Consider the following 12,700-nt stretch of genomic DNA (forward strand, 5'->3'; position numbering starts at 1 on the left):
TTTGCTAACAGATAGCCTGGACCTGAACGCAGAAGAAAAAGCTGCCCTAATTGCCAGTACCAAATCACCCATCTCTTTTCTCAGTAAACTGGGACAAAGCATCTCTCGGAAACGCACTCCAAAGGTAATTATACCACAGTCTTGATAACACTTGTGTCTGTTAGGCTGCTGTCCAAGTAGGTGGTACTAAAAATGTATGTGTAAGTGTGTATCTGCTACATGTTTACAAAAGACCATGTGTTCATCAGATCTTGGCATGGGACAATACATGATATTTATAACGGTAGAATTAAATCCGTAATATGTATTCTCAACTAGTGGTACATTTCCTTCATAATATCCTAGTCTTGTGGTAGTATTTGGGGATATACTTTGTATTGGAACATAACGGGTTGCTCAGTTCCCGATTAGGTGAAAGTATCGAAGAATGTCCAATCTGAAGGTAAGAATCCCCTTAAACAAATGGAGAATGAGCCCAGAGAATTAATCAGTTGTGTTGCAAAACTTAAGTGCACTGATGGCATTTATCTCAGGCCAGAAAGGTATGAAAATCTTCCATCTTTATTTTTTCCTCCTCCTCCCATTTTCAGGACAAAAAGGAAAAGGAACTGGATGGTGCAGGGAAGAGGAGAAAAACCAGCCAATCTGAGGATGTAAGTATTTCAGTGAGGAAGGTGTCAGGGAGGAAAACCTGTGGTATGTTCCTTGTTCCCATTTCAGTCCTTTCATATTCTATGTCCAGATAGGGTTTTCATAAGATTTTTTTCTTTTTTTTTTTTTTTTAAGATAAAAATTAATTATTCTTCAGAGGTTACACTTTGTCATAGCTTTAGTGCAAATATTTTACTGATGCTTATGAAAGAAATGAAATGTTACAGTTCCCTCATATGCTATTTTTATTGCAATTGAATTTGATTTGATGAGGACACCAAGAATAAGACTTTCATTTATTAAAGTCATGCCGTATAGTCAGAATTTTCATTCATGTTTAAACTTTAGCCTTGGTTAGTGCAAAAAGCGTACATTTCTAGTATGCCCCATGAGGCAGTCCTTCACCTGAAATGTGCCAAATAGGTACAGGTAAGTCAAAATTGAATGCTTTCAGTTGTCAGTGAAGGTTTGAAGATAGGCCTTTGCTTTGTGTCAGTGGATTTGTGGGAGTGTTTCAACTGTGCTCTCTTTGGTAGGTAAATGTATCAAAGAACTGTTGATGACATGCCAAAGGAAATTAAAATGTGAGCTTTCAAGGGCAGACTAATAGATTTGTATTCTACAGTGTTAGAAACCTATCACAGCAAAGGGGTAGAGTGGAAAAGGTGATTTTGTTGCATCTTGTTAAATTTTAATATCGCTGATTGTTAGGAGGACATCCCGCGAAGCTACAGAGAAGAAAGGCCCACACTGGTGAGCGCCCTGACAGAGAGGAGAATTGATGCTGCCATTGGGAACCAGAACAAAGTAAAGTCTATGGCAACCCAGCTACTGGCCAAGTTTGAGGAGAATGCACCAGTGCAGTCCTCAAGCTTACGAAGACAGGTAGGAGATGGATAATAAACACCTTTTTTTTGGAATTGTGGAGGAAAATAATGAATAATAACATGCATTCCTGGAGATGGGATGCTACTGGTGCTCTTCTGCTTCAAAGGCTCTCCTAGGGAAGAGTGAAGGTTACTCAAAAGAGAAAAATTGTAAATTCAGGCGTATGGGATAGAGAACTTCCTAATAAAAGGCTATTACCCTGTTATTGCCCATATTATGTTACTTAATCTCTTTCAAAAACATATTGCCAGCAATTAGGGTTCTTTTACAACTACTGTTGCTGTTGAAAAGCTTTCCAGAAACATCCCATTTCTGATGTTTAAGAACTGTCATTTAATTTCTGATTTGAACTTTTTCATACAAGGTTATATCTGTTTGTTCTCACGAACTGTGGTTAAGTTTTGTATGTGTGTTTAAGTGCAGCAGATAAGTGCCTGGGATTTTCTTTGCAGTTGGAATATTTGTGTAATTCCAATTGAGGCTTCCTGATGACTGCTGGTTATTCAGGATGGTATCTGAACTACTGCAGCTGCAGGGTAGTTGTCTTTGAAGTTAGACTGAGTCACTTCAAGCTACTGCTAGCAGTGCAGTGTCAGCAGTATAAGGCTCAGTATGCTTTAAGTGCCTGAGTTCTTGCTCTGCTGCGTAGTCTGTCTTCATAGCTTGTGCCAAGTTCTTCTGCCATGGCCAGATTGTGAGTGGGACCTGACCTAGCTACTTTAAAAGCTAGGTCAAGTGTGTCTATGCCACAGCTCACACCAGTGTTAGTAGTATAACATAAGCGCAAATTAGTGATATTTATCCCACTCTATACCAATCAAATGTTTCCTCAGCCACTACATATTGGCTGGAATAACGAGGCTGATTTGAAGGAATATTGAAAATAAAGAGAAGGTCCAAAAACATATGTAGTTTCCCATTTTTTGATGTTTTTTCCCTTTTTATATTTTACTTGCTAAATGAATTCTCCCCTACCCTATTTTTTTTTCTTAAATGTTTGTCTGTCTTATTCTGTATCCCATTTCTTTGGGTTTCTTTGAGTTTCCTTTACTATTTTATCTTTCCTCCTTGGTCCCAACCTATTTTCCCTACAACCTGCATGCAGCAACCTGTCCTGCCTTATCAAGAACGTGTTCACAACCAACCATCCAGCAGACGAGAGCAGGGCCGTCTTGCTCCCATACCCCAGTGGAAACAGGTAAAGAAACTGATTATGAATACAACGAATTGCCTGCACCTGACAGCAGCTATCACTGTCCTGTTTTTAAACCAGTCCTTTTCTAGCAGTTTGTGAGAGTCCATTATTTTAAATAATTTGACTTTTAATGAATACAGTCAACATCTGCCTGTGGTAATGATGTATGGTTTAATGTTTCAAAAGGACTTAGTCAGATTTTACCTGGCCTCTCATGCTAGTTCCATCTTCCCAGGATTTCAATGGATGTTTTAGCAGAACCTTCCTTACAGATGCAACCTAGTGTAGACATCTTATCATCTAGCGTATTTCTGGATTTTTCTGTTAGAAAAAATTTGAAAATATGTGCGCAGTTATCACAACCAATGAGGTTAAAGGTGTCACGCCATCTAGGATATTAAAGCTCTTCTGTGGTATAAATAGTAAAGTTGGTTATCAGTTTTGCTATTCACATGTAAAATCTTATGTGTTCTGCAGTTACAGGAGACTTCACTGCAGTTTCCTTTTCTGTGACAAACGTAACTGTCCTTGCCAACTTTTCACATTCATTGCATTGCATATTCCTGTATTACCGTGGATTATGTAAATTTTAGGTTTTACTGCTCATAGATGGCCAGTATAGGGATCAACAGCAGAAAAATCATCAGGTATCAAATTTAATTTTCTCTCGTGTTTTGGCCCAGTGTCATTGCTGGTGTTTTTCTTTCAGCAGTGCACTTTCAAAAGCAAGGCTTGTGACAGACAATCTTTTCAGGCAGATAGGGATACTTATCTCATTGGCTTCCTCTACTTCCACTGTTTCCCTGTGCAAATGGCCTCCTCATGTTTCTGAAAGTGCTGAGACATTTTTCTGGCGGCCATAATTTGGAGAAACATCTGCTTCTTTCTGGCTGAAGTTTAATCAGAGCGTACTTTGGAGTCAAGAGGAAGAAGATGACATGAGTTTGGAAATTCACTTTTCTGCACGTTTACAGATTCATGGTGAACTTCATGTTCAAGGCATTCAACACACTTAGTGCTGCATGTCATGACCAGTGACATGATCTAGAAGATTTTTCTCCAGGAAAGAAGACCTAAATGAGGGGAATTCTTGTCAGTAGGACTGTCGAGAGAATCTTAAAAATATGTCAACAGTATGTTTAGGTTTCCTGACTCTGTTTTTTTGTCTACATTCTGTCTCATCAAAACTTCTTTGTAGGCTAATGAGCACTTTCTGGTGGGTACAATCATACACAATTAAGGCAAATTTCATTTCTTAAAGAATACTTCACAGTTAAAGGGGGAGAACCCAAAGAACTGGCGCAGAAGAGCATAATGTAGCTGTACAATATTAAGTCAGTTGATGAGCACTGCTTATGTTACCCCACAAAAAATGGGAGACCAATGCAGTCCAGTTTATCTCAGTTCAGAAGGATGAAGATTTGTGTTATATCTCTTGGAGAAGATCACATCCCTGTAGCCTCGAGATTTGTATTTAAACCTGCTATTGAAACTTTATGAAGGCTTTATAATTAAGCCTTTACAGTGAAACACAAAAGTTCCTGTTGTCATCCTTTTGTAATTTATCAAAAAAAAAAAAAAAGGACAAACATTTTTTTCCTGATTTTATGATGGGTTTTTTCCTCACCAGAGAGCAGTTTGTTGTTGTTTTTGTTCTTGTTTTTGCTTGCACTCCATGATTTAAAAAAAAAAAAAAAAAAAAAAAAAAAAAAGGGGGGGGGGGGCCGGGGATGTGTGTGTGTAATTCTTTCTGGTCTCCCTCAACATTGACAGCATCTCCATATAGGTAGCGTGTAGGGCAGATATTTAAAAAATCTGTCTGTAACAATTGCCCTTTCAGAGGACTTACATTTTTTTATTCAACACTGACATTGGTTGCCTTGTGTGGATAGTTTCTCTTTCAAGATTACAGCTGGAAGTGATCTTTCCATGATAGGCTTTACTGTGTCAACAGAAGACGGTTGGTTCTTGGGCTCAGGTTTCATGCTGGATTTTGCAGTGCTTTTCATCTGTCAGTTGAAACGGATAAGAATAAAACTGGATCTCAAGGATGCAAAATCTGCAGGATACAGTAGGATCACAGAAACAATTGATGCAGTCCCTATTCCAAAGTTTCCTTATTATGTGCCTGGGGAAATGAAGAACATGAGTTGTCTTCATTCAAAAGCTGTGGGAGTATATAGAATCATTTATTCTTGACTGATCAGATATCAGCTGAGGCAGAAAGCCATCCACTGAGCCAAGCAACCAGCTTTGCCAAGCTTGGACAGAAATCCATCCTTCAGGAAGTTGTTGCTGAAGCACTGCTTCAGCTGGCTGCTGAGATTCCTAATTCTGGATGCTTAGGTATGCAGAATCTGATAACTGTGAGACTGTGTGTTCTGTGGTACTGAAGCAGCTTTCTACTGTGACACTAGGCACTCTAGCCACAAGGCTATTTCCTGGGCCACACATGACCAGCAGTGGAGTTGGTGCAGGGTACCAATACATGTTACTGGAGATACTGCAAAGGATTAGAATTGCTCCTGACAAGCTCTTTAGGGAGGATATATGTTTACTGGAAAGAGCTGTTCATGAAGCTATGAGAAAGGGTTGTCTTGTTTGGGACAGGTGTCATAGTTTATGACCAGAAACTTCTGCAGTGACTGGATATATCACATAGCAAATACCTTCTACTGAAGAGGAGCAAAGCAGTTCCTAAGGAGAGAAGTGGTGATGTGTTACTCAGGAAAACCTCAAGCTCTCCAATGTTCTTGCCAGTAGCCACCATGAAGTTGAGGTCCTCAGGGGTCTTTGGGGAAGGAAAGTTTGCATCTCATGTTTGATAGGTTTGGTCCTGCACCTTGGAAACTGCATGGAAGAGGAAAGTATACTGCAAAAGTGTAAGAAACTACACAGTTGCAAAGGATGTGGTGGAAGATTTACATCTGCGTTGGGTTATTGCCTGCCAGTGTCTGTCAGACAGACTTCCTTAGCTGTACTTGCTTATCATTTTAAGTCTAGAATCTTGCTTTGTCCTGGAATTAAGAGTTACAAGGCCAGCAGTTCTAATGAATTTGTAAGGCAGACTGTGTTTGTTGCGCAGGTGGGGTATGGCTGGCTTCCTAAGACAGGATTCCTAGAAAGAGTGAAATCCTGGACAAATGTGTTCTGAAGCTGTTTTTACTTTCATCATAAGGCCTTTAATGCTGTCTCTCTTGGAAATGGAAGACCTTCAAAAGACCAAGCAGGTTAAAAACCTCACCTATCTGCTGCTCACAGCATTTTGTGTGGCCTGCATTTTCCTCATGAGTTGGATTATAAAGTTCACTTTATTGAGCAACACTTTGAGAATGTCAATCTGTGTTGTCAAAATTGGATTAATGCTCTTATGAGCACCTCAGCAGCAGCTGGTAATGCATGAAGATATTGTTAAGTGTACATGCACAGAGGAAATGTGTATAATTTTTTATGTGATGATGATAACATCTGAAGAAACTGGACTGTGTTTCATGGGGTGGTCGTTAATCTCCTCCAATGTACGCCAACTCATATAAAAACATCTTCCATGGTGTATTCTGTTGCTTTCCAAGCCATTTTGGCTGCTTTGGGTAAGAGCATCTCATCAGGGATCATGACACCACTGAAAAGCCATATGGTCTATCCAGAAGAGGATCTGACTGTTTGGGTGTGGTATAGGAGATGAGCCTTTTCAATTGAATTTTGTCCTGCCTTTCCAGACTCTCAGCTTACGGCCTTCAGCAGTTTTCTGCTGTAGTTTCATAGGTCTAACAGCAACAAGGTATGTGTGTAATATATAAGCTTAAATCACTGACATGTGCGAAGGTGCTTGTAAGATGGAGATCACATGTCTTTTGGTGCAAATCTTTTCTGCTTCTGAAGGTCTGATGCTTGTTCTTTTGAGGTGGTCCCCTGAAGTGTGATAAAGGTGCTGCAGTATAAACTCTTCTTAGTAATTCTGTTGGAACTGTGGTTTTTGAAGATACGCAATGACTAACTGAGACCACAGTCAGCAGGAGCTAAAATCTTACCAGAAGAGAACTTACAACACCAATCATTTCTGCAAATATGGTTTTTCCTATTGATTAGTTATTTAAATCTGTTGGTACATCTTTCCTCTTTGCTGTAGCCATCTTTGTCTTTGCATGCTCAGAAATGCATCCTACTGGAGGACTGAACGTGTACCTCATGCCTCTACAATGTTATATTCTGAAATCTGACATGGAAAAATACACAAGTTTGTGAAAATGTTGAAATTTGAAATCCAAACTCGGCCATGGTCAGATGAAAGTCCATGAACAGCTGTAGTGGTTGAAAATGTTACCACCCTTTCAGCTAGAAATTAGTGGCTTCACAGGTGAGCCTTTTGAAACAGCATATAAATGTTCCTCATCCACTTCAGTGCAAAGTCATGTGCTTTAGTTTAAGCTGCTTTTAGCATCTGTTTGAATTAGAAGAGTTGATTTTTTTTTTCTGAAAGAAAAGAGAACACTCAAACAGATGTTCATGCCAGCTCAGCTGTAAGGGCAGTAAGGAACATCTGTAATATCTTTAAACAGCACACTGTTTCCCTGGAGGCTATCTGACTTTGGATGCACAGCATTTTTTTTCGCAGTGCAACAGTTTTCAGATATGGTCTGGTGAGAACTCAAAAGGAAAGGGAAAATCAGGCAGAAGGTACATTTAATAATCAGGAAGTGGTGGAGAACAGACTGTACATAGTAAGGAGGTACAGAACTAGAAAGGCATGTTTTCTGGCATATTAAAATGAGGGCATGTATTCTCATTGTGTAATATTCAGCCATATCTAATAAGATATGGCTACATATTAACTATAAACTAGCTGTATCAGTTCTAGTAGAATGGTGGAATACAGTTTAACTTGTCTGAGGTGGTTTAGTATCTGTAAGTTAAGGAGGAGGGATCTGAATCTCAGAACAGAACACTGTGACTTGAGTTGTATTGCTAATGAAGTGCAAGCAAGAGTAATTACATCAACAGGATGGAAATCTTTAAACATTGCAAGGCACAGCTATAAGTAATTTTTCATGAAGCAAAGAGAGCAGTCCAGCTGTGCTATGGAGAGATCCAGCTTGTACCTTTCACTGATTGTAAGGCCTTGAGCCAGAAACTCAACTGAAGATTGATATAAGTACATGCTCCCTGCCCCTAGAAGCATCTGTCAAATGGACATGCGATCATGTGGCTATGGGTGAAAAACTTAGGTCTTTCAGCTTCAGATAAAATGTGGAATTAGGTCATCCATGAGAGGTGGGAGCTTAGGATCTGCAGTCTCTCAGTTCGTGTGTTCTGGCCTGTCTCACCAAAGCCAATGGTAATGTTCTCTCTTCTCTACTGTTGTTATGATTTTTTTATCTTTTTCTGTTTTGAAAAAAGCTGAGGAGTAAGGAACGTTCTCGGACCTGCCCCAAAAAAGTGATCATGCTCACTTCTTCCACTCCACCTTCCTCTCCACCGTATCCCAGGCAGCAGGTGATTCCCTCTGCATGCTCTGTCCCTCTCTCTTCATTACTGCTTGTACAAGTGACTAGATCAGTTACCGGATATCCTGTTTACAGAGGCATTTCCAGTTTGAAATACAGATTGGCGTTAGCTCATCAGGAGGATGATTATGATGATGATCTGGTGCACTGGAGACTCTAAGGTTTTACTGTAGGGTAATTTGTAATTACAGTAGCCTTTCCAGTTTTGAGCTGTAGCAAAAGAGAAATCAAATGTTTGGAGTAGTGCGGGGAAAAAAAATGCAACTTTTCTCCATCTCCACTCTTCATTTAAACAAGCGTGAATGAAAATTTGCCCTTGTATTAATGAAACTCTTTCAGGATTACCTGTATGAAGCGCCTCTTTAGAGTGTTGTAGTGGCCTGCATGCATCCAATGTGGTCTTTCTGTTTCCCACGCACCCAAGCCTTAGTCTCACAAGAGTTTGTGTTCAGTCTGTCTGAGTTTGAGTTTGGAGCAGTGAGAACTGTTCTGAACAGGGGGTATAAATGTGCATCCAGATGTTTACACACATGTTTTTGTTGTCCTTCTAGTTAAATATTACCTGAAACCCTTTAATATATGTGTCTTATTATACGTGGTCATCATGCTTCTTAGAGTTGTAGCTTTTTTAAATATTTGTTTTCCTACTGTAGTAATAAATTTCACTCCTCCCAGACCCATCCTGAACTAACCTTGAGGTGACAAAAAGGCAGCTGCAGTTCCATAGACCTCCCATAGCTGTAAAGAGGAATTGTACAGATAAATTTCCCCACAGGTGGACTATAAACTCTGTAAGGGTATGTTACCTTTTAGCAGAGTAGTCAAGAATTTTTCTTGGACACAAAGATTGTCTTGCCTGGTTGCTGTGAGTTCTCGAAGTGTTTTTACATGTTACATTCAATCCGGTCTAATTTTTGTCAGCCTCTGGAGCACACATTCTCCGCTGCCCCTCTGGTGTTTGCATCTGCAGGACAGGTCAGCTCTGCTTACTTATCTCATTTAAAACTGTCATAACATAAAAGTGGTTAGTTTTCTGGCACATTTTGGACAGCATGGTGCAAAAAAGGATACACAAATGGACATCCAGGTAAAATGAGTGGGGAAAGCCCTTCTCATTAGCAAAACCCACATTTAAAGTGAATTGAGTGTAATACTATCAGATGATGTGATAGTTAGCTGCCTTCCTCTTGTCAACAGCCTTTGAAAATTTTGACAGACATATTTTATGAGAGAAGAAAGGTTTTCCCCAAGCTTACGGATAGAGAAACAAAGGCAGTTAAATGCTGAGTCTTACTTTTTAATCTATGGTGTGGGATTAATTTTCTGTTTAGAGAAATCAGCTTTCAGTCACTAAGGATCCCTTAGCTCTGTATTTTCCCTCCCTAGCTTCTCCTAAGTGTTTGTTTGTCCTGCGTCTTTTTGGTTGCCTAGTTCAGTCATGAGAGCCTACTACTGTTGGGTCCAAGTGTACTTTGAGCATTTTCTACATTGTGTCCTGTAGGAAACTTTTTCTGCATGTCTTCTTGCTCAAACAAATAATTAAAAAAAAAATTTTGGCTTCCTCCTTTTAACTCTCAGGTATTTTTACCCCCTGTGCTACAGAACGGATCTGTTTGACTCAGTAGAGAGGGGTCTGCTTTTGGAGACATTCTTTTTTCCTTAGGAATGATTTATTTTCCTGAAATTATCTTTGCCCAGGCCTCATATCGAGTCAGATGGATCTATGTCCTTGTACACTGATGTCTTTTAAAACCTGTACTTCTGTGCTTCTAATGCATTCATTTGGCCACTTCTTTTAAACTTTCTATTTCCTTCCTTTGATCTAACCTCACAGTATGAGTTACATTGAGTGTCTTAGCATCTTTATTGTACTAATTTCATTGCATTGTGGTACTATATTGTGGTTTACTGACCTAATATGGATATATATATATGTGGACTGTTTTTTAAAATTTTCCCTGCAGGATCCAGGTTATTATTGCCAGTTTTAGAATATTCTTCTTAATAAACCGTTCTGCTATCATTATGGCCTCTTTTCTGCCTGCATCATAAGAAAAATCAGAGGAAATGTGTTTTGAATAGGAAATTGGTCTGTGGTTGTTATTAAGCTCATAATTTTTGCCTGCAGAGAAACAGGGAACCTGGTGCCGACTATGCTGGGGAGGAGAGTCCCAGACAGGAAAGGGTAAAGAGCATGAACAAATGGCATGGATGCTGATGACACAAGGCTGTGGTGGATGTGTGTAATACAGAGAGCCAATGACCTGGGTAGTGAGACACACTTATCCTAATGCTGCTGTTAACACGCTGGAACTGCTGGGAGTCAATTAGGAGTGATTATTTCTGTGTGATACCCATCTAAATGCATAACGAGCCTTCATCGATAGTTTGCTATATGCTTTTATATTGCCGTAGATCTAGCACTTAAGCTCTTCTCATTCTTCTTTTTCTCTTACTCCTCTTTATTGAAGTATGCTGTGGCTGTAGCAGAAGAAGAAGAGTTATGTTTTGTGCTAATTCATGCGAACATAGTTGCATTGTTTCCACTGCTTGCTTTCTGGATGGTTAAACAACTGGCATTCCATCCTGCCTCCTACAGGCCAAAGTAAAAGGAAAAATGATGAGGCATTATTTAGTATAGAGACTTTGAAGCCTTCTTAACAATGAAATATTCAACAGTCTGCCTGAATGGCTCAGTATTACAAAGAAGCATGGGAAAAGAAAAGATAGGCGCTCAGAAGAATTGGTTGATCTGAATTCATATTGACAAATTAACTGACGTTCCAGTAAAGGGTTTGAATGAATTAAGTCATAAGTGGTTGCCAGCTATAAAATTGTTGCAACTTTCAGAATGTGTTCTAACAAAAGACTCTTGTGGGCCGAATGTTTTCTGACAGGCAGTAGAAAATGAATAAGCATGTGTCTGCGGTGACACAGAAGCCCACAGCTTTATAATAGGCCCTAGTTTTAGTGAAAATGATATAGTAGGAAGAAGTGGGTGGAACTGAAAGCAGCTGAAAGTAGAGAGTATTATTAATGCATCTGAATGGGGAAAGTGTTTCTCGTAAATTGGGTGTGAACCCAAATTTCTGTTCTGCTTTGGAGGACAGTTAGCAACACGTAGCAGCACTCTGTCATTCTTGACAGATCAAGCCTGAAGTTTCTTCTGCATGTGTTTGTAGCTCTTGGTCCATTTATTTTTGAACTCTACAAACAAATTAGCTAAAGGCTGTGTGATATTGCAGGTGGTACCCCTGTCCTGTATAGCAGGCCACAAGCCAGGCCTTTTTTCCATGTCACTAAGTACACTACAGAACCCTCTAAGAAGACAGATATGAAAGACCAGAATAGTAGTGGTGTAAAATATTGTGCCTGGGATGTGTTGACATGGCAGTGCAGTAAGAACGAATAGGGCAGTGAAGTTGTAGAAGTAAAACTGGCAGCTTCTGTGATAGTTTGATTTTGCTGTGCTTTGTTTCAGCCAGCCAGTCTCATTAAACATCCTGTCTTTGCTAAGTACAGCATTCACGTTTCATATACCAGTGGAGATGAACTCATTCTTTATGAGAACTGAAGTATGTTACCCTAAAAGAAGTGTTTCTATGCACAAAATCTGAGAAACACAAGTATGTGCACGTTTAGATATTTCAAGGAAATCCTTGAGAATTGAGAACTATGGTGAAATAAGTTGGCAAATAAGCTCCTTTGTGCATGATAAAGCCACTTGTTTTGTTTTGTTTTGTTTTGGATGGTAATGCCAGAGAGGCCACACGCTTTAGTTTTGGCTGCAGCAGTCCTAGGTAGGAGAGTTGTGAATGGCGACTAATTCAACTGCTTTTTCTTGGCCTTCAGGGTCAAAACCTAGCACTTCATTAGAACAGTAGACATTGGAAATAAATAATTTCCATTTACTGGAAATAAAAACAATATTCACATGGGACCTTCTCTTACAGTTCTGCATGTGAATTTCATACCTTTTACCGGGATTTCGGTGCCTATTCCTTTCGGGGCTTTTTTGCTGGTTTGTTTACTTCCTCCTTCCTCATCTCACAGAGGTCTCCTGGTTTATTTTCTGATGACCAACTGCCTGAGAATGTTGAGCAAAGGGCATGTCAGCTGGCTGCCCTCCTGGAGTCCAGACCTGCAGTGAGGCATCAGGTGACTACAGCCCTGCCTATCTGGTGTCCTGTATCAGTGTGGGATTCTGGGTACCAGTGACAGCTGGGTTCAGAGGGATAGAAAAATTCACCAAAATACAATGACTATTGCTCTACAGTCATGTGGTTAAAAAGACACGGTCAAGTCTATTTTGTGTAATATTTTTATCCTACTTGCCAGTTCTTAACTTTCTCCTTGTTTGATGAATGACAACATTTCTGTTTCTCAAAACATGATATGAACAGTAAGGTAAAAAACAGCCTCCAAGCTTCAGACTACATGCTGAAAACCAGCTGCACCCCAG

At 39.7% G+C, this 12,700-nt stretch overlaps 1 protein-coding gene across 4 annotated transcripts in view; it reads left to right on the forward strand.

The window, feature by feature from the left end:
* MICAL3 (microtubule associated monooxygenase, calponin and LIM domain containing 3) overlaps nt 1-12,700 on the forward strand; it is a 168,106-nt gene that overhangs the window by 73,563 nt on the left and 81,843 nt on the right. For 3 of the 4 annotated variants that reach the window (XM_075115489.1, XM_075115500.1, XM_075115510.1), the window contains exons 14-17: nt 12-124; nt 591-653; nt 1,363-1,536; nt 2,645-2,737. In XM_075115489.1, coding sequence (XP_074971590.1) covers nt 12-124; nt 591-653; nt 1,363-1,536; nt 2,645-2,737 — 443 coding nt within the window. Of the gene's footprint in view, nt 1-11; nt 125-590; nt 654-1,362; nt 1,537-2,644; nt 2,738-8,131; nt 8,228-10,366; nt 10,424-12,291; nt 12,397-12,700 lie in introns of all 4 variants that reach the window. The other variant, XM_075115521.1, reaches the window with a different exon arrangement.

The sequence above is a fragment of the Phalacrocorax aristotelis genome, chromosome 1 (assembly GCF_949628215.1).
Source record: "Phalacrocorax aristotelis chromosome 1, bGulAri2.1, whole genome shotgun sequence".
Classification (NCBI taxonomy): Eukaryota; Metazoa; Chordata; class Aves; order Suliformes; family Phalacrocoracidae; genus Phalacrocorax; species Phalacrocorax aristotelis.